Source organism: Chelmon rostratus, chromosome 6, assembly GCF_017976325.1.
Source record: "Chelmon rostratus isolate fCheRos1 chromosome 6, fCheRos1.pri, whole genome shotgun sequence".
Classification (NCBI taxonomy): domain Eukaryota; kingdom Metazoa; phylum Chordata; class Actinopteri; order Chaetodontiformes; family Chaetodontidae; genus Chelmon; species Chelmon rostratus.
Genome location: NC_055663.1, coordinates 12,265,261 through 12,286,858, shown reverse-complemented (window position 1 = coordinate 12,286,858; position 21,598 = coordinate 12,265,261). Strand labels below are relative to the sequence as shown.

The 21,598-nt window shown below is 42.7% G+C and overlaps 2 protein-coding genes across 3 annotated transcripts; one reads left to right on the top strand and one right to left on the bottom strand.

Annotated features, from left to right (window-relative positions):
• The first annotated feature begins 1,157 nt into the window (after positions 1 to 1,157).
• ric8b (RIC8 guanine nucleotide exchange factor B) lies at positions 1,158 to 12,092 on the top strand. 2 transcript variants are annotated; one of them, XM_041938796.1, is made up of 10 exons: positions 1,158 to 1,317; positions 1,776 to 1,823; positions 1,919 to 2,551; positions 4,046 to 4,140; positions 5,743 to 5,893; positions 6,489 to 6,587; positions 6,803 to 6,947; positions 7,118 to 7,262; positions 7,397 to 7,516; positions 9,529 to 12,092. In XM_041938796.1, exons 1-10 carry the CDS (start codon positions 1,234 to 1,236, stop codon positions 9,635 to 9,637), a joined length of 1,629 nt encoding a protein of 542 aa, XP_041794730.1. In that variant the 5' UTR covers positions 1,158 to 1,233; the 3' UTR covers positions 9,638 to 12,092. The 2 variants fall into 2 exon arrangements, with proteins under 2 accessions (XP_041794730.1, XP_041794731.1); XM_041938797.1 differs by having other exon boundaries at positions 6,492 to 6,587; positions 9,529 to 12,091.
• On the bottom strand, positions 12,040 to 21,303 carry si:dkey-103i16.6 (uncharacterized protein LOC557125 homolog). Its single transcript, XM_041938798.1, has 8 exons — positions 21,066 to 21,303; positions 15,585 to 15,813; positions 15,025 to 15,243; positions 14,618 to 14,850; positions 13,828 to 13,928; positions 13,568 to 13,729; positions 13,267 to 13,479; positions 12,040 to 12,636 (listed from the first exon to the last, which is right to left on the bottom strand). The coding sequence occupies exons 2-8, from the start codon at positions 15,803 to 15,805 to the stop codon at positions 12,445 to 12,447; spliced, it is 1,341 nt and encodes a 446-aa protein (XP_041794732.1). The 5' UTR covers positions 15,806 to 15,813; positions 21,066 to 21,303; the 3' UTR covers positions 12,040 to 12,444.
• Positions 21,304 to 21,598: the final 295 nt, after the last annotated feature.

Below are 21,598 nucleotides of genomic sequence, written 5' to 3'. Positions count from 1 at the left end.
TGTTCAAACACTGGAGGATGTAAACGTGAGGCAGCTGCAGCCACAACGTGTCCTGATCCCATTTAGTGATGTGAAAAGTGCCATCCATTCACTAAGAGGTATTTTTTTCTGCAGATTCTGTAAGTGGCTCCAGAGAGTCTGAGTCTGTGTGTGAAAGCTGCCCAACTGTGCTTTTTTCTGTACAGACAGATCTGCAGCATCACTGCCTCGCTCACTGTTATATACAACAAATCCTTACATTTTCTAAATCTACAAAACAATAAGACATTTCAGATTCAGCTGAAAAATATATCCACTGCTTCATAAAGCCAAACAGATGTTAGAAAAACACTACTGGCAACACTCCAGTTATATGGGTATATTCTTTTTATTCAAATGAGCATAAATGTTGATGTTAACCTTTTTTTTACATGAATAATTATCTTTTTTTATAGGCCACAAAGTCAGCTTCATAGGCACTGTTGAGTCAGTAACACCAGGCTGAACATCAGTTAAACAAATGCAAGCAGTCCTGTTCATTCAGCAAGAGCGACTGAACAGATGTGACCATCAGAGAGGAAGACGGAGGAGAGCTTTCTCCATACAAAAGCATTTTGACACAAAAAGGGACTGTGGTGATCCAAAACCTCTGACATGCTCACAGTCTCCTTCATTCTCAGTCCAATATGAGCCACAAAGAAAAAAGTTCATCATCAGATTAATATCTTGAAAATTATTTTTGTCTTCTCTGCACATTTCCTTTCACTGTGATTTCATCACATTTTTGTCAGATCAAAATATTGGATATTATTATATATTATTATTTTGACATGCCCCCATGTTTTTCACATATTTCACTAATATAAAACTGGTGAACAGGTGTGCAGGCTTATATAGGCCTACCTGCATACGAACTCACAAATTCTCCTTTTCCTTTAGGCTCCAATTGAGAGAGACCTCAGACCAGAAGTTGGGAAGATTTGTGTGTGTTATCCATTTTATACGATGCAGTATAAGCACCAGACTGTTGATTTGGTGTATTTAGATGATCAGAAAAGTGTCTACTTGTACAACACTGAATAAGCACAGTGCAGAGACAGGACAGCCCCACCGGTGATGGAGACAGTCAGGGGTGTTTCCCTGTTGACAGCAGCAACTCCCACTAAGCTAGCCGGCCAGCTAGCGAGCTAGCCGCATAACACTCACTGGTCACGTCAAAACCAAGCCAACCATCCGTTTTTTCAGATATCCAGCATGGATTTAAGTAATATCTTGTCGCAGCTCGAAACTGCCAACGAGGAGGAAATCGAGAAGCTTCTTCAGCAGTTCAATCGGGAGGTGAGTCGCGGCTCTGGTCGTTTTTTACGTCAGCCAAAACAAACGGCGGTGCTAACATTAGCTAGCTAGCTAAACAGGTTTTGAGGTAACTAAACATCTTACCAGCCAGCTAAGCTAAGATGTTAGCACTGTTATATGATATCTATTGTTGCATTGTTAAACATGTTACACTAGACCTATGAATGAAGCAGACAGGACCTTGATATGTTGTTGACTGTAATGCTAATGCTGCCTGCTCAACAATCATGCTAGCGAACGTTACTGCACGCAGAGTCGTAAGTTACAGCTTTTAACTTAGCAGACCTCAGCTAATTCTCGCAGGTTTCGGGGAAATATCTTTGCATTTGAATCGGTTTCAAGGAGTCCGTGGTTTATTTGTATTAACGCATGTCGAATGTGTCTGTGACATGCCTGGCTGAGTTGTTTCGTGTCTTCAATGAGCATCATATCTGTTTCAGAACAGTAAGACCTTCGCTTTTGACCAAAAGGAAGAAACCCTGCGGAGTGTAAGTACGACTTGTCGGACCAGTTGTTTATTAGATGATTAAAGTGGCTCAGTGATGTAATAATCTATAGCGTTTTCACACTTGTGTCTTTTCAGAAGCTGTGTCAGAGTGTGTTGACAGTACTTGGGAGGCAAGTGCAGCCCAGCTGTCAGAAGACATGCCTGGAGACCCTCCGCATCCTGTCCAGAGACAAGCGTGTCCTCGCACCTGTAGCCACCAGGGAGGGCATGCTGATCCTGGGAGGGATGGCGAGGCTGCGTGCTGGAGAGGAGGAAGGAGGTGACAGGCAGATAAGCTCTCAGGAAGAAACCCAGTCAGAGGAGGAGGAGAGGGTGGTGGTGGAGGCCTTGAAGTGCCTATGCAATGTGGTGTTCAACAGTCCTGCAGCTCAGCAGGTTAGTGTGGACGTGCAGCTGGCGCACGGCTTGTGTGCCAGCCTGCGTACCGCGCGCACATGGCACCACGAGATGGGCCTGTTCTCCCTACGCCTTCTCTTCCTGCTGTCTGCCCTGAGATCTGATGTGAGAGGGGTTTTGAGGAGAGAATGGCATGCTGTGAGACTGCTGTCAGATGTGCTGGAGCACACCCTGGATGTGCGCTGGGTTGGTCCCTATGAAGCTGCCCGTCCAGATCCACAGGCCCTGCCCATGCCTGCAGAGGACAATGAGAGAGCAATGGAAGCCCTCAAAGCCTTGTTCAACCTCACACTGTCTTACATTGGTGGTGAGGTGAGTGTAGTGTGGCTATGTGTTGTAAGTCTGTAAGAGTGTGCTATGTCACAGTAAAAGGTTTGTGTTGAGTTATTTGGGTTTGTTGTTAAAAAGTATGTATGGAGGGGCTAAGAGCAGGCCAGGTATGCATGAGCAGAGACGTCAATGTTTCTCAGTCATTTGCTGTTACAGATTAAACTGCCCTGGACCACAAAGATCATACATCTGACCCCCACAACAGCTAAATTATCCCTATCACTAACCATTCGTCCTGTTTTTTGTGAAATCATATACCGTATCAGGAACAGAAATAGTGTTAGTAACACAAATGTAATTTGTGAGTAGGTCTAACCGGTATGGGACTTCAAGGGCCAGGACAGCAAAGAAAGTCAATATCAGAGGAGTCTTATGAATGGATGTACCAGTTTCAGGGCAAAACCTTTGTTAATGTTATTAGTTACACCAGTGCTTTTCTACAACAGCTCAAAATGTCCACAGATAGAATTTAAGGTTCATTCAGGGAGCACTAAAACAGTATTTGAGTACTGGCCAATCTCAAGAGTCTATATCCTGCTGACCCCTTTTTTTAAATAAACTGTAAAATCAGCTTCATACGGTTTCCCTGCTGCTTCTCTGATGACTGCTCTCACTCTCGCTCCTGTCTCGTTATTTTCCCGTCTAATTTGGTGAATTACAAGTTTATTTCACCCAAACCAGTGTTGGTGGTGATTGTTGGAACAGTGAAAAGATAAACCAAGGCAGTTTGTTGGCAAAATGTTTCTGTAAGTCGAGTCTGGCGGCTTTCGCGAGAGCGATGTAGTGGCAGTTTCTGGTAAAACAGAAGGGGTTAGGGTTAGGTCCCAGGTCCCTGAAACTGAAGCAGCTAAATGGAATCCAGCCATCATACATTTTAGTATTTACACCTTTTTTTTCAACTGTGACAAACTGCATTTCATGAAAACAGGGCTCTTTACACCAAACTGACCAGCAGTTTTTTTCATAGCATATTTGGCACATGGGGATTTTGAACCATGCCTTGAGTATGTATTTTATTTGATTGTGTTTGATGTCATCCCTGATTGTGGTCATCATGTAATAGTTTGTAGCTACAGCTGATTTCTGAAAGTCAAATGTAGCGTTCTTGTCCAAGAAGGTATTTCAAACATGTAACATTTCATGCAATTTGGACTCAAGGGGACAAGTGATGGTTAAGAGCTTGGTACATCCAAATCTTTTAGATTACAGAATGGCAAACCACTACTTCTGTAAAAATGTTTGTGTGTGTCTGAAAGATGCTGAAATCTATATTTTTACACTGAGCCAGTTAAGTTTTAGCACATTGTCATGTCTTAATGACAACAGATTTGGTTTTTAGGTTTGAGGTTGACCCTGCTCTCCTCTTTGATACTGTAGAAATCCAAACCTCCTCCTCCTCCGTCGTCCTTGTCGCTGAAGTATTCAGTGAAACCACCTGCTAGGAAATTCATGTTTGTTACATTCTTGATTCGATAGGAGGATGACCACCAGTTCCGACTCATCGCTGCCATCCTGCGTCATCTGTTGATGCTGAGGACTGAGACTGAGGAGAAAACAGAGGAAGCACACAGGTGGGAAGTCTGTTCTGTTGTTCTTAGTTTAATGTGAACATTGAATGATGACTGAAAAGACACAAAACAAGCATGAAATGGCCCAGTCCCATCATGCATCTGTGATTCAGAGCTTGCATCATGTGAATGTGTGTACCCACCTCTGTATAGAAGAATTCTGCTGTCAAACTTCATTTGGAAGTGATTTGCATAGAAAAGGACAAAGATTGACCAAGTGCTTCCACCATTCAGCAAATTAACTTATATCCATGTCCTCCATTGTGATTTGCATGTCATCACCCCTCTGGACCAGCACTGAGTGTCCACCGAGCAGCCGTCAGTGAGAGAGAAGCGCTGTAAATTAAGACTGATAGGTCTGATAGCGGACGGTGGAGTCGTGTGAAAAACACAAACAGAGATGTTCCTTTGGTGCCTTGTTGGGTGTTTCATCCTCTGAATGCTCTTAGCTGTCGTAATACTGCAGCAGTATCTCCTACTCAGGGTAATTTAATGCAGGAATGCCAAGAATCTGTGCCTATAGACTGAAATTTAAACAGTGTCATGTATAAGTGAGTGGTGTTCCTCTTAACCTGTCAAGTCGATGGCTGAACTGGTCATGGCACTTTGTTGCAGTGAATGTTTGAATGTGAATGTGAGAGAACAAATGGAATAGTGGGAGTGTGAACTGGTAAATTTGTTTTTCTATAGAAAACAGCGAAATCACAACAACCAACCACCAACCAACTTCAAAATCAGTGTCAAGTAAAGACAAATATTCTCAAATATTCTCAGAGTTCAGGATTCCACTACACACTAGCATGCAAACTACTTTTACTAACTGCTACTGCTGTCCAAGTTATTACTAACTAGGACAATTTTACTATTATCTTTCTTTATTTTCTTGATACAATCTACATTAATTATGCATTAGTATAATTAGTATCCAAAGTACTGAAGGTAAAAAAACAGATCTACAATTGGTTACTAACAGCATAAAGAATAAGTAGGCTTAATATTACAAATGTGTTGGTATGTATTCACTGACTTTGTCTATTCCAGCACTTTGTGCAGGTTGTTAATGAATAAACTTTTGTTTATTCATTAACAACCCTTTGTTGCTGGAATGGTTGTTAATGAATAAACAAAAAAAAGGAAGAAAATTATCCTGTTTTGTTTGTTTGTTTTGTTTTTTTTTCTTTTTGCCGTGGTATCAAAGAATTCTTGAAAAATTGTATTTGATGTTTTCTTGACTAGTGTTTTATTGAAGTTTAAAATTCTGGTATCATGACATTGCTTCACAGCACTTCACTCTTCTCGGTTATGAGCATCAAACCTGTGATATTTGGTGTTTACCCATTGTTACCCCAGTGAGCCAGATCACAGCCTCATGCGTCTGGCAGTGTCCCATCAGCTGTTCCAAAATGTAGATTTAGAGAAGAGAGGTGTTTGGTCCTTTGCCATGAGGGCTCCACAACAAGCTTTTTCAAAAGCTGTTCTTCCAAAGCTTTCATCTGTTTCTCATCTTCTTCACTTTATTATTTCTCCTATTAGATTTTGTTTACTCGACTGTTAAATGTGTAACATTTTGTTAAGATCAATGTGATTTGTTTTTTATGTCTCCAGCCATGCCATCAACCTGCTGAATAACCTGCCTGTGTCCTGCCTGGACGTGCTCATCGACCTTCCTGTCCAGGGAGGACAAGAGAAATATTGTGGGAAAAACATGGATGTGGTCCAGGTGTTACTAGACTTCATGGAGAAAAGGATCGACAAGGTAAAGTTCATCCTCTGCTGCAAATACAGAGAGAAGTGGCAGCATTGTTTACACATTGAAAATTACAGATTCCTTGTGCGATATATGTTTGTGTTGTCCTCATCTATCCATCCTGTCTTTACCTCGTTATCCTCATTTAACATTTTTCATGCTGTAATGACAGTTGAGATGAGCCTTTTTTGTCACTGCGGGTTTGTTCCCACAAACTGCCACACTGGCTTGTCTTTTAGTTCTCAGAAGACAAATTTTCATTTAGTTTGGCCATTTCTCTTGGAAACCACAACACTCTGCATCTGCTTTTGTTTTCCTGACAGGGGCCATGATGCATGTCATTAATGATACGTCACGTAACTTCTATGGGTGTGTTATGTTCAGGGACCACCTGGAAGGATTTGTTTATCTGCTATTTTATGTTGTTTTGTTTTATTATTGAAAAAGGTAATTGCTGTCTGTTGCTTTTGTCTTGTTTTGTTTTTCTCAGTTGCTCTTTTGTTTCAATGAATTGCTGCACGGGCCAGTTCAAACAGACTGCCCTGGTTTAAAATCTATCCACTGTTCCAGCTTGTGAAGTGTCTGTGGTTTGTGTCTCTCCAAGCAGGGCTCCAACTACAAAGAGGGTTTGACTCCGGTGCTCAACCTTTTGACAGAAGGATCCAGACACCACAGGGAGATCCGCAGATATATCAAAGCTCAGGTACAGTAGCTGCCAACACATTTAAACAGATGGCAATGAAGTATAAGATACCTCTGGTGCATTTATGTGCTCCTGTAATCTGGAAGGTGAGCATCTGCCTTGCTGAAGTGTCTCAGTAAAGTACTGAAATCTCACAGGATCCTAACCAGATTTTGATCATCTGATTAAACCGAGAGAACAATCACCCGAACTGTGTATAATCTCTGCATCTCCAGGTACTTCCCCCACTGAAAGATGTGAAGATCAGGCCAGAGATCGGCACCACCATCAGAAACAAGTTGGTTCGCCTTATGACACACGTTGACATGGGAGTGAAGCAGACGGCTGCAGAGTTTCTCTTTGTCCTCTGCAAAGAAAGCGGTGAGCAGGGGGGCAACAGTGGTCAGGTTGTGGGAGGAACACGGGGTTACAGCACATCAGATGAGAAAATATGAGACTGAGAGCAGGAATGGTGTCAGCACGGTTATCGTGGCACATTAACATTTACATGTCACTTCATAACTTTGTGTACCTGTGGTGTCGTCTTGTAGTCGACAACCTGTTGAAGTACACAGGATATGGAAACGCAGCAGGACTCCTGGTGGCTCGAGGACTTCTGGCAGGAGGAAGAGGAGAGACTCAGTACTCTGAAGATGAAGACTCAGACACAGAGGAATACAAATCTGCAAAACCCTTGTGAGTGCTCTGCCCAGGGCTTAGAATAAAGTATTAACATTCTGATATCAGTTTATTCTATACATTAGTGTGTATTGGTAATGTATGAATAAGTTTGCAGCTGTACTTTGAGCTTGCTCATGTGTTTCTTCCAGCATCAACCCCATCACGGGTCACGTGGAGGAGCCACTGCCGAACCCCATTGAAGAGATGACAGAGGAGCAGAAGGAGTACGAAGCCCAGAAACTCGTCAATATGTTTGACAAGTTGTCGAGGTAAATACACTAAACAAAAACAGGCCTTGTCTGAGTCTACAGTGGTGGAGAACAAACCCCGAAGCACCAATGCAGCCTGCCAATGCAAGTCCAGATTTCAGTTTGAATGTACCCGGTGGTAGGAGAGACCTGTCTCCTAATGAACACACTGGGGATATTCTGGTACTGGTTTACCCTCTGCTCCTGTATCTAGAGCCACGTAAAAATGTTTTGGCGCTGTATTCAACGGGCTCTGGCTTCTGTATAGAATGGAAAATTCAATAGAAAGATTGGGGAAAAAATGTTTTCAGATATCCTGCCGGCTAAGAAACAAACAAGCCAAACAGAAGATGCCACAGAAGTCTTTGACATATAATGAATTGTGTTCTAGGGCTCGGCTAAGATGATAAACTTTTTCTGTTTGAACAACTGTTGCTTCCCCTGTTCAAATTATTCATATTATTTATTGTTTCCTCTGCAAAGAGCCCCGCTGTATTTGTGTTGACCTTTCCTTAGCGAGCAGAGGCTACCGTTAGTCAAGCCTGTACAAAGGTAACACTGAGCTCGCTCCCTGCCAACCCATTCATCAAAGGAAGAATCTCTCGCCGTTAGCTGCGGCTTCAATTAGACCTGGACTTCCAGCACGCCGCAGCATTCAGCTGCAGTAAAGGGAAGCTGCCGGCACGCCACTGCACCATCATTACCACCACGCCGGTAATTATCACCTAATTGGCACACACAGCCGGCTCGTCTGTCCCGGTTCCTTTGTGTGTCACATTCAGGTTTTTAATAACAGGTGTGCCCTGGCTTTATTCTTCTCATTCTGAGGAGTCAGTCACTGGCCAGACAGGGAGTGGACTGAGACACAGGCACAACTAGACAAAGCAATTCGGGTGGAACGTGGACGAAGAGGAAGAGACACAGGCGAACAAATGTGCAGACGCAAGAAAGCTGACCTCGTCATTGTTGAGCCAAAGAGGGGGTTGAGCTGTAATGAGGCACGTGTGCCCAGAAGAGGAAGATTCCTCTTCGAGGCTGCATCCTCTTTCTTCTCCTCCTCGGTGAGGAGACGTGATGAGGACGCAGAGGTGCTTCCTCAGTACAGGCTCTAAGGAGATCGGTCAGGGTCCTGCAAGAATGTGCTCTCCTAAATGCTTAACTGGTCCTCCAATTAGCACATATTTTGCATCCCCACCCACCATCCCCTCTTACGTCTGCCGGATCTCCAGTCTTCTGTCACTGCTGAGGAGGAGTGAAGGGATTTTTTTTTTTTTTTTTTTTTTGCTCTAATTGGCAGAGATGATGCCCTGTGTTTTCTTTTGTTTTGTCTTGTTAGTCCTCATTGAACCTGCTGACTTTGACCAGTGATGTAAGGCTGTGGACCAGTGATGCCTCTCTGCAGGTTTCATCACTGAAAAGATGCTATAATAGTTTCAGGTTAAACCACATCACAGGTCTCCTCCATAACCATTTACAGAACTTAACCTGTGGATTTCCCAGGCTGAGTTCAATTTAATTGCAGGAATCAGTCGGAATTACATGGCCATTTTATATTTGATTCTCTTTCAAATGAATGCAAATGGATCCTTTTTAAATCTTTGATGGATAATTCTCTGATAAATCATCTTAGAGGGAGTGGTGACACACAGTGCAGGTATAATTGGATTAGGATGAAGGGGCAGCCGTGGCTTTGAGGAGATTAGTCTGAGCGCTGATCCTGTAATTAAACTTCCACAGGAGAGGAGGGGAGGGGGGCAGAGAGGACAGCCAGACAGGGGCAAGTGTCCATGAAGGGGGGGAAGGGGGTTGTCAAGTGAGGGTCCTTGAGCTCTGGATGTAAGAGAGTAAAGATGTACAAGGGAAAGCCCTCTTAATACAAAGGGTCCTGAACTGAACTGAGTTGGGTTTTGTCTACAAGGTTTGTTTACTTTGAAAATATACGTGGAGACAGTCCTGTCCACTGACATGTCACATCAAACCTGTCCCCATCTGACAAGTGGATGTCTCTGATGTTTGTCTTTTTATGTCCACAGGCAGAACGTGATCCGGCCAATGGGGGTCAGGCCTGACGGGACGTTAGCACCTCTTGAGGAAACTCTCTGTGACCCACGTGAGGACAACTCAGGATCAGACTCTGACTAGTGCGCTGCACACCTAGGCCACAAGTTCCAGGCTAAGCTAAAGGCCCAACACATCTAAAGCTATGTCCCATTTCAAGGTCTGGATCCGTGGAGGTGGGTCCTTCTAAATGAGATAGTTTACTGTTACATACAGAGTGTGGAGCAGAACTCAGTCAGAAGATCTACATCAGAGTTTCCGTTAGTCCACGTGTCCTAATAAATTCATAATTAGTTAGATGTGAAAACATCTGGAGAGGAGTGAGAGAGAGAGACAGCGGACATCAGAGAAGCAGCAGGGAAACCAGCTTGTAGAAGAATAGTTTGATATCTAACAACAGAATTATTTTCACCGGACATTGTGAGCAGAGAGATTTAAATATGTCAGACTTCAACACATTTTCCTGATAAAATAAAAATATCTCCCAATAAATCACACTCTAACTTAAGTGGATTGTCTCGTTTAAGTGATACATTTACCAGTGACAGGTGACCACTTGAACACAAATACAAAATCTGGTAAATATGACGAGCAACAATGCACATTTTTACTTGTTGAGAAGGATCACCTGACCAAATCGTTTAACCGTTCACCAGTTTGCAAAGGATTGTGGCATAGAGAGGGCCGCGCTGAATCCACTGGTCGTCTCTAAGAAGAAAACAGGAAAGCGTCCTTTCTTAGCCTTAGTCACAGTTTCCTTTGAAGTGGGATATAGTCAGTGTAGAAATGTGGTTCTGACGATCCAGCCCTGAACTGGGACACAGCTCGACGTGTCACTGGAAGCTCTCAAGGCGCCGTCGCAGCCATTCTCCAAAGCTGATGTGTGGCAGAAAGACTTTGCAGTGGCATCATAATGCATAAGAGGCCTCCGTGGTTACTGTTGCACCTTCATCATTTATTTTATTGCTCCCTTAATTGAGAGAATAGAGGTAATAATATAATTTTTGCTGGATCGTGTGTGTCTCACTGAAAGAACTGTTGTTTTGTTAAAAGTGAAATCGTGGCTGAATAATCATTCCTTCACCTGTGCTTTTGTTTTTCACTTTTTTTTTTTTTTTTTTACTTTGTCTTATTTTTTATTGCTCCCTGATGAATTTGTCCACTCTTACTACATGATTCAAGTGCACATTATACACAAACATTTAAACATGAAATCATTGAAAACAGTGAACGTGGTTCTTGGTTTAAAATCATGGGGCCTGTCCAGGATTGATGTATATTTAGAAATCAGGCAGCGTCAGTGTGGGTAGTTTTAAGTGGCTGCTCACAGTGAGTCTACATGTGGTTGTGTAATTATCATGAATGTTGCACACCAGTTAGTCGCCAAGGAAACCCTTAATTCAGGGCTCGTTGGCCTACTGTTTTGGATAAGAAAATGACTTCATTTAAAATGTACCACACCTGTGGTGGATGATGTTAAACAGATTGTTTCTGCCTCTTGTGGACTCTTGACAAAGAAATCTGTAAACTGCAATGATTGTTTTTTTAATTTAAACTACTTCTGCCAAACCTGCATGACGTTAAAATCAGTTCTCAGTGATGTAATCTTTTTTTTTTAGATTTAATTTTTTGCTAATTTTATATAAATCGACAATCTTAGTGTTTGTATAAACTGAATGGCATTGCTTATGTTGATGAATAACAACATTAAATATTGCTTTAGGTTGATACAGATTTGGCCCTTAAACTGAAAGCCTGCTCTGGATGACTGCTAACATTTATCCAGAGAAAGTGGAAATTGCTTTGACTAGAGAACATGTGTCTTTACTACAGCAATTGGTGACATTCACTTGTTTAATAGTGAATAATCATGAGCACACTTTTCACCAGACCTGTGAGTCACCACTACTGCCTGCTCACACACAGAGTAATTCAGATTAGAATAAAAAGAATATATAAATCATCTGGACTTTGCTTCACACAGGGACGAAAGAGGTGACTCGACATTGACTCACCTTCTTGAATCATTTTCAGACATACAGATGTGTCATAAATTTAAGGGAAAAGCAACATTAAGTGTCTTAGTGAGGTGTTGGGTCACCACAAGCCTCAAAAACAACTTCCGTGCTCCTTGTCCAAAAAGTTTAAACATTCACACTTATCAAAAGAATTCAGTGGCCGTTTGTTTCTCCACTCCTTCAGGTTTTTCCCTTTAATTTGTCTTTAATCTGTAGATCACTGTATTTCTTTTGTCATAGTGGGATGAATCTAAATTGCATGTTGATCACTTCTCCGTGTAGGAAGAATATGTTATGGGAACTGTTTTGTTCTTTTTGCACATTCTTTACGTACTGTAAATAGCAACACTGTTCTTTTATGTAGTGAAGCTTCCACTGAAATGTTAATAAACTGGAAAATATGAATAGTTTTCTTTTTTTTAACCATGCTACATAAACTCTAAAAAAGAACAGTAAAGATGCAAAATACACAATACTTTTATTAAATATTGCTTAAAATACAGTGTTGTGCTGATATAAAACATTAACAAGTTTACTGACATGAACATAAAAACACCTGAAGTAACATTAGAATATTTGTTGCAGGACTCATTTATTCCCTAGTGTTCTATATGGACCCTCCTTCTATAAGTGCTTTAAATGTGCTTGTTGAGCTTGATAAACTGCATTCGATAGGATTTCTTGATTTACATATGAACATAGCTTGAACTGACTCGCAGATGAAGAGGTAAGATTGGACTGTCGCTCCAATGCACACAACAAGAAGCATTTCCCAGCAGAGGAGAATGACCAGCTGACAGCACACAGGAGAACAGTCTTTATGAGAAACTGTCTCAAACCTTTCCAGTGCCATCGTTTTTGAAGCCTTAAGTGTCAGTTACTCGGGCTGGAGGACGCAGAGCTCTTGCTGTCTGTCTCGGAGTCCGTCTCCTCGCTGCCGCTGCTGGCTGCTCTTGGAGCTCCTGGTCTGGACCTGGATGTCTCCATCCTACCTGGAGGCTCTGAATCTTCTCTGCTCTGGCTGTCCACTGATGGAGGGCTGCTGATCAATGCAGGGATGCTCTGCTGCAGAGGGGGAAATTATTGTCATAGTAAGAACATAGTCTGCTGGGGAGTAAAAAGGGTTTATTAAGTCCTTTATGGCTCCAGAAGGAGCTGCAGAAAACCTGAAACTGCCCCGAATGACATCACATTTGTAGTTGAAGACTACAAGTTTAATGAGATTACCAGACCGCTGTAGCCCGCTCCACTTCTTTGCTTGAGGCTCAATTCTACTTTTGCTGCTACTAGCATAACATGCAATATGCTGTGGGTAATGTAGTCACCAGGTTTTGGTATAAAAAGGACAACATCTCCGTCTTGTCACTCTGATAATGGTATAAGAATGTTACATCAGCAGAGTGCTCTTAAATCCACAATAGTGACTAAACCAATGTGAATAAAACTTTAAAACACAAACGAGGTCACATCATATAGATTTTTTAATTTAATGGAGGTTGTCTACCAGTGAAGACAAAAAATCCCATGATCCCACATTACTTTGCAACGTCATCAAACTACCTCTTTTGCTTTCACTGTTTTGATTGAGAGACCCCTAGCAGCAGGAATTACATACTAATAAATAAAGAACCCAAACAGAGGCTTACGTAACCTGCAAGAAATTTTTTCAAGCTTGGAGCTTAAGATGGAACCCACCAGTGTTTCCTGAGTCCTCATCAGCTTTTCTATCTCAGCGTTCCAGCCAAGCATTTCTGCAAACCTCCGCACTGTATCCTCCAGGTCACCCAGCTCCATGTGGTCTCCTCTCCGCCGAGGGACCTTCTCAAAGGGACCCACGGCGTGTCGGTTGAGGAGGAGGCGTGGCACAGTGGAGCGCACCGTGTTCACCAGGCTGGCAAACGGCTCAATCTGAAACAGTGTTCAGATATAACTGAGCACGCAAAATGCACCAAAATACTCATAAAAAGTACTGAAGATAGATATTCAAAGAGTTTACCTGTAAAGATGTGCCCATAATGATGAGCAGATCAGCTTTGGGGAAGTCTTCAGTGTGGAGGAAGTACTTCTGAGGAAGGTCCTCTCCAAAAAACACAACGTCTGGTTTGACTGTTGCAGCGCAGAATGAGCATATGGGCACGTTGTCATTCATTATGGCATGCTGTGAAACAAACAGACGACAGAAGCATTACTGTGGCATCGAATGAAGGACTCACTGTATTCAATTTGAATGGTTATTGACCACAGGGCCGGACATACCTTAGCCTCCTCAGCAGGGTACGTGGTGTAGCACAGGTGGCAGGAAGCTGTGGCAAAACTACCGTGAGCCTCCACAAGTTTGTCATCTGGGATGCCACACACTGTGTAGAAAATATTATGAGGGACACAAGGGACATATTCTTGGAGATGAAAGGAAACAGGACTCCTGCTCCCTCTTCAGATACAACAAGCTCAAAATGCAACAATTCTTATTTTCAGGTATTCATCCACCATTGAAAACATTATTATATTTCTGCCATATTCTGTCAAAACATCCTCCTAAATCCTACATACTGGACCCCTAAAACACTAAAACTAAGCTGAAATGATGTTCCCTGGTTTCAGAACGAATTAAAGTTAAATAAAAATGTACATAAATTCATTTCAGTTTTGGGTTTTTAGCAATGAGGTATCAAGGTTCATTGTCATTTTGCAACACAAGGTTGCAGAATGAAATGAACATTTACACAAACATTTGAATTAGATGCATTTAGTAGCTGAAAATTCAAAACTATTACAACTTTGCTCTGATGTTGTTTTGCCTGCTTATGTGTAATATCAAGCTGTCCAGCGACTACAGATGAAAAATCACATATATTGATTATTGTATGTTACCCTTGATAGATACATGAATAAAGCGAAGAAAAGTGTCTTCAATGGCGTTAATTATTTCTGTTAAAACTGTCATTGCATTACATTGTATTGTGCATGTCCTCACTTTTAGATGCCTACAGATTAATAATAAGATCTATTTTTTGCTGTTTTTTGTTCCCTGTGAGGTCTCACTCACGTTTCTCCAGTCCGTCAATATTCTGGGTGTACATTCGGAGCAGCAGGCCTTTGTGGTGGAGCATGCGGATGAAGTAGTGTATGTAGTTGGGTCGGTGGCTGCCAGGATACAGAGCTTTGGCCAGGGAGAAGAAAGGCTGCGGGTCGTTGGAGAAGTAGTCGATGTTGAAAATAGCTTCTGGATAAGGGATGTTGTACTTCTCCAAGTTGGCGTAAAGACCTGTTCCTGGAGTTCTGCAAAGGTACAGACATTTTGACATGTACATGTGCTTTCATTACAGATCTCACAGGGTTTAATGTCTCTTTTGAAAGACTCAACCTAAACGACCTCGATAAAAAGATTCACACGATAGTAAAGAGAAAGGTGAAGCTGAGGGTGTAGAGAGAACAAAACCCATAGACACCAACCTGAAGTCCGGGATGCCGCTGGCTGTGCTGATTCCTGCTCCGGCCACCACCACCACATTCTTACAGCGGCCGAGCTTCACCAGCCGAGCCACGGGGGCCAGACCGCCCCGGGATGAGGACTTGGCAGCAGACAGCAACGGACTGCCCCGGTCAGGTCTGGACCCAGAGGACTGATTGACCTGCACAGGCTCACTGCTGCCTGGGGACATCTTTCCTTTACTGGAGAGCAGGCCAAGAGAAGACACATGAAAACATGTGAACCGAGCAGGACCTTGAGTTTTAATGTGCTGAAGAAAGCACCTTCAAATTCTGTGCTTTCCTGTGAGAAAATGTTTTTTTTTAGGGATGCTAGCAGCATGGCTGTAGTGATGGGAACGTTGGAGCGTTGGTCAGTTCATCCAGAAATATCTCAACAACCACTGATGTCTAGTTACACTTGAGCACACATTCAAAAAAATATCATTAATTTTGAAATCTGGGACCACTTTTGAAATATAAATATAGGACCAGACACTGCCTTCAGTCAGACCAGAGGACTTGTATGTGGGACACGTCCTCACCTGGTCGGTAAGCCGTCCTGCCCACTAACACTCATCTGACTGAGGTCCTGGGCCAAAGCAGAGTCCGTCTGCTTCTTTCGTTGTTTTCCATACGGACCCGGCCCGGAGTCCCAGTTCTGTGTGGGCTCGCTGTGCCTGGCCTGGGAGCTGGAGCTGCGAGTTATTCTGGTGACCGGAGGCTGGGGGGCTTTTTTATCCCAGCTGGACCTGGACCTGTTCATTCCAACACCTGTTGACAGCAGGAAAAAAAACCCAAATCATTCAGCCTAAACGAGTCATCAATCATGGTCTATGAGCTGTAATATAAGTTTCCTTTCCTCTGTGCTATCAGCTCAAAGTGAGATTTGTCCAAATGACATTTGAACACAATGTTTTATTTTTAATTGTGCAAAATGGAAAATATAAGCTTGATTGCTTCTCTTTTTTTTCCTAATCGCACTAATTAGATATCGGCTTGTTTTCAGTGGTTTCCACTTGCTCTCCCTCCTTTCCCTCCATCTTCTGTGTCCCATATTTAAAAAGCTGTTACACTGAAATCATCGTGGCATCCTTTTCTCCTCAGTCCCTTTACACCGAGAGAGGCTGAAATGTTTTAAAACTGTCAACTGCTGAACAAAAGGTAATGGCTGCAATATATTTAGCAACCCCCCTCCGCTCCTCAGCAGCTATGCTAATACAGTCCACAGCTGTGGCAGCTTTACTGTTCAGGGAAAGCGGAGGGTAGAGTCGAGGGGTGGGGTGGGGGTGTGAGTTAAAAAGAGGGGTGGCAGAGGTGAAAGGGAACCGTAGATTGACTGTGTGTCAACAAACCCAGCTGGGAGAGAAAAGAGGATGCCCCCTAACGGCCCCCTCAAACTGAGTAAAGGGAGGAGGGGGTGCAGAGATAAATGATACGGAGGCGGGATTCAATAAAGAGGGAACAGAGGAGTAGAAGAAGAAGAGGAGAGGAGGAGGAGGAGGAGGGGGGCTTCTTTTCCAAAGCTATTCTAGGCCTTCAAACAACTTCCATGAGGAATGAGTGTGAGTGATCAGGGAGAGGCAGCGAACAAGCAAACAAAAGAGCTACAACACATAAAACATGACTGCTTCAGAGGGCAGCAGGGAGATAAGACGAGCTTCTCTACGGTGGCACCTTATCGCCCTCCAGAGGGGAAGGGAGCCGAGTGGAGGGGGGTCACTGAAGGCTTACAGGGTGGCAACAAGGGCAGAAAACAGCAGCCTTTTTGGAATATGAAGTGATGGGACAATGCAGTGTCAAGGCTTTTCTTTAACTAAAATGTTCATATTTAAAGAAAATTAGTATCAAGCTTCAAACTTGCAGACAACTTTGAACCATCAGACAAACAGACAGACAGACAGACAGATAGACAGATAGATAGATACTTTATTCATCTCCAAAGACAAATTTGCAACTATAAACCTCACATTCTCCAAACTACGTTCACTTTAGGCACTCAATGTTATTTCACTTCGTCTCCTTAAAAAGGCTGAAGCCCCCTCATTACCACTGTGGGGCTTTTTTTCCCCTGCACATCCTAAAGAACTATTAAAAACAGCGGGGGGGCGAGGGTCTCGGCTTTTGTCTGGGCTCCTCTCAAAAAGATGCTGCTGGGTACAGGCAATAAATCACCAGCCCAGTTATTAAGGTCTCACATGGATGTAGCAGCAGACCCAAAACCTCAACACGATCAGACTCCCGATCAAATCTGGGAAAGTTCCACTTGCAGAAGAAGTCCTGCACACTGGGGATGCAGCAGTACACCATGGCATCATACCATGTGCATTTACATATCATATGGTATGACTGAAGTACTATTACTAGTAGCCATATTAGGCTTACTTAAAAACTACTGAATTCTACTATTTAGTGTTAGTGTACATGATACAGGACGTTATATTTGTGAAATAATTATAGATAAATAAGTAATAACCGTGTAATACCTTAAAAACATGAAACCGTGATATTTTCTGTTGTACCCCAACAGCACAGAGACTGGTTAACCTGAAATTAACTGAATGAAATAACATAACGTAGAACAACAAATAGAGCGCACACACATCAGGCGTATTCCTCCTCGGATGTTATGGATTTGCTAAATTAACTCCTGGGGAAAATGAGAAACTTGAACATGGGAGCTGATCTAGAGACACCTCAACAGTCAGCGTGGCTGGAGAAGACTGTGGTGAGGCTGCAGCAGGTTTCCAGGCAAACAGGCTCCTAAACTTTTTTTTTTTATTATTCCATAAAAAAGTCCAATGCAGACGTGCACAAAAGTGATTTTTTTTATCAAACTGCTGTTCAGTGTTTTAAATGTCCACTTAGAACTAATTGTGGCACAAATGCGTTACTATTCTTTAATGACAAATAAATCCCTGTATACATGACAAAAGGCTTAAAAAGGATTTGAGAGTCCCCCCCCCCACACACACACACACACACACACTTTTGCTTGGCCTTTTACGCTGCCTGTTGTCGCAGCTCTCCACAAACTGAGCCCAGTGCATCCCAGTACGGGACCACCAGGAGTGTAGCTGCTCATATGAGGGTTACAGTTATCTAATTAGGATGGTCCCACAACACTGGGCACACCTCGGTGCTCACCATTACCACCCAGAAAGTCAAGCTAACGGATAATCCTTTTACAACTTAAGAGGCCGGGAGCAAAAGCCAAACACCAGCCGAGAGCAGCAGGAAAGAAGTTTGTGTCCGAACATCGAAAATGCAACAGATGCACCTCCCTCACACTTACTGCTCATTGACGAAGCAAAGGAAGCTCCTGTCTGAAATGCAGAACAAACTACAATTACCATCTCGTGTTGAATGACTCCAATCAATGACAGCCAATCAAGTTGTAGTTTACATCCATGTCTGTTGGGACTCATATAAAATATGTAGTGAAGACTTCAAAGGAATTAAATAAAATGTATTAAGTGTGTTTTGGGGCCAAATGGAAGTTCTCACTATATTGACATGTATGACTCCAGTGAGAAACCGGCTGTCTTCACTTACAGACTGTTTTTACAGAGGACTGATGGAGAGCTTCATTACATGGTGCAACAACAATCACCTGATGCTCAGTATCAGCACTACAAATGAGCCTGTGGTGGACTACACTGCTTCAAATACAGAGGCTACACCTTCTGTTCCAGTTATGGTGTTGAATAATTACCAAAAAAGTGTTGGAGAACACATGATGTGAAAATGCTGTCGACATCTGGATCAGGATAGAAAATGTGATCAATTCATCATTTTAACAGATGAGATATTTGAGTGAGAATTTGTCAAAATTTTGTGACAAATTTTGTCATAATTAGCAGAGGAAAATAAAAATGGAGACAAATAAATGCAATAATATAATTTCTTCACACTTTTATACATAATAACTTAAAAATATAGTAGTCTCCTTTAATATACTTTGTGGTCCTGCGCTATAAACCTTCACTGAACTGAAATAAGGCACTGATATCCCTCTTTCTTTCTCCCAGCAGCCGCCTGAACCTGCAGACAGTCCGATTTTTTCTGGAGGAGTCGCGTGTTAAAAACATCTCTGGAGTAACATGTCAGCTGTGTCTTAAAGGATTTGGTTAAGTTTAATGAGAGGCTTTTCCCCTGCAACCCCAGCATTTAACCCTCCACTTACAGCAGAATTGAGGACGGCCGACTTTGATCTCCGCCGCCCCCCTCAAAACACAGGGATGGCAACAGGCAGCCTTGTCGCCATGGAAACCTCTTCATTACTTAGTTGGAGAGGCAGCAGCTCTCGGTTCTGCAACCCCACCTGCTCACTAATGACATATCACTCTGTGTAGCATCTTTGTTGCACTCTCAATTGCCACAAAGCAGCAAGTCCTAATTTGTGTTAGTATATTGTTTGTGCACACAGAGGGGAGGGAGGACGGCGGAGAGCTAATTTTGCCCAGTGGGTTGATGGCTAACCACTGACTCTTGTCTTGTTACTCCTCTGAGGATGAACCAGCCCTAAATTTAACGGAATGTGAAGCTATTCTTACAACCATGTGGATTCTCAGAGAGAACGGGATCTGAGGATAAACTCTGCGTTTTTAGGTCGCCCCAACTGACAGGTGTCCACTCTCACCACTCGTAATACTACACATGGTGACATACATCAAAGCAAGACACAGACATGCAAAAAATAAAGGCTTTCGGGTTCATTAACGTCATCGAGTGCTGCAACAATCCGCTTGTCATGTCTCTGCGCAGGCGATAGCTGTGGTCAGATGTTTTCAAGTCTGTACTTCCCATTCCCGTGAACGTGATGTCTCAGGATAATGGACTCAAGGATAAACTGATTAGAATTTGTTGGTCAAAGGTCAAAGATGACTGTGACCTCACAAAACACATTTTTGGCCATTCGTAGGCTGATTATGACAAAACTTCACACAAATGTCTCATAGGATCAAATGACAAAGTAATGACATTTTATATGCAAAAGGCCAAAGGTCAAAGGTCAACTTCACTGCAACATCATAATGTTCTGCAAAAACACTTTCCTGGCCAATATTTAACACCATAACTCAGGAGCAGAGGGGCATATTAGGACCACATTTCACATTCAGAGTCAAAACTCCAAACTGTTTTTTGCTGACACATTCCTCGCGTCCATCTGAGGTCTGTGAGAGGAGTCACACACAGTTAAGCTGCACTGGCACCTGCTGGAAGCAATATGTCATTACACATGAAAAAAACCATCACTTTGGAAAATAATCGACGCCGCACGCACTGTGGTGGCTGTAAGTGACATAATTGGTGCTTCACAAAATGCCACAACTTTTGACTTCATCAAACCTGATCAGCTGTTTAGAGTCTCTCTGAGTGGAAGCCAGTAACAAACTATTAACCCTGTTAACTTAGCAAACAGTCAGTATGCGGCCATCAGTCTGGGTGACACCAGGGAAGAGACATCATAAGAAAAAAGAAAAGATTCCCTGGTGAGCAGAAATTAATTATTATTTTGATAATTGAGTAAAAATGCCTGTCTTTCATATAGCACTATAAGATGCACCGTTTTGTTTTAGATGCAGATTAGACGCAGTGAGAAATCTCGTGGTGGACATAACTGTTTTTATGCTTTAATACATTTTTATGAGCGATTAAGCAATTAACTTAAAATACCACACATCTACAGTGTGTGCAAAGGACCACCTGCACATGGGACATGTAATGAGTAGTTTTAAGACACTCTGCAGTGTCATGTGAGGTAAAAAGACTACCTGAGGATGGTCTGAACATTTAGGCTTTAATTTCACTAGAAGAGAACAGGAACTCATTACAGTGACAGCTGCTGTTAAAGTAATGTGATTGTGAATATTGAGTAAATTAACAAATACTTCCTTTGCTGGCGGATCTGCAGGAAATTCTTACCAATAAACGGTGGAAGAAAGCATCCCCACGCCTTCTAGGGTAATAATAATAACAATAATTAACATTATAAGGAGGCGGTCATTAACATCATTAGCTACCTGTCTCTCCGGACGGCGGACCTTTTGAATGCTGCACAGACGGCGACCACTTTGTTGAGCCACTCGGGATGTTTCACGTCGACAAAGGAAACTCTGGAGCTTTTTTTAATCATATATCTGAATGTGTAACCCGCCAGCCGCTGCAGTCAGGAGGGATTCAGCCGTAGTAAATGTGTCTCTGTCTTCTGAAACACAGGAACTTTATCTACACGCTGTCCAAAGTGCAGGATTTAGAGGAGAGAGCTGTCACTCTGCGGCTGTTTCCGGGTCCTAAATAAGTTATTACGAATACAGGCGGGAAACAGAGCTGGAGTCACGTGGCTCTGTGCTTCCGCTTCCCTGACCGACAGTCAGGCAGTGCGCAGGCGCACACTACCAGACCCTGAAGCCAATGAGCAATGTAACTAAGTACATTTACTCAAGTGCTGTACTTAACTACAAATTCGTGGTACTGGTACTAGAGCCTTTGCTTTTCATGCCACTGACAGTTTACTTTACTATTTTTTGCATGAGGAGTTGCATAGAAATTGAAG

Bases quoted from the DNA above. Each gene is read 5' to 3' on its own strand.
- ric8b (XM_041938796.1), top strand. From the start codon at position 1,234: ATGGATTTAAGTAATATCTTGTCGCAGCTCGAAACTGCCAACGAGGAG. The intron at 1,318-1,775 runs GTGAGTCGCGGC...TATCTGTTTCAG, and splicing joins TTCAGCAGTTCAATCGGGAG to AACAGTAAGACCTTCGCTTT. The intron at 4,141-5,742 runs GTGGGAAGTCTG...TTATGTCTCCAG, and splicing joins AAAACAGAGGAAGCACACAG to CCATGCCATCAACCTGCTGA.
- si:dkey-103i16.6 (XM_041938798.1), bottom strand. From the start codon at position 15,805: ATGAACAGGTCCAGGTCCAGCTGGGATAAAAAAGCCCCCCAGCCTCCG. The intron at 14,851-15,024 runs GTTGGTGTCTAT...GTACCTTTGCAG, and splicing joins AGCGGCATCCCGGACTTCAG to AACTCCAGGAACAGGTCTTT. The intron at 13,929-14,617 runs GTGAGTGAGACC...TTTTCTACACAG, and splicing joins TATTGACGGACTGGAGAAAC to TGTGTGGCATCCCAGATGAC.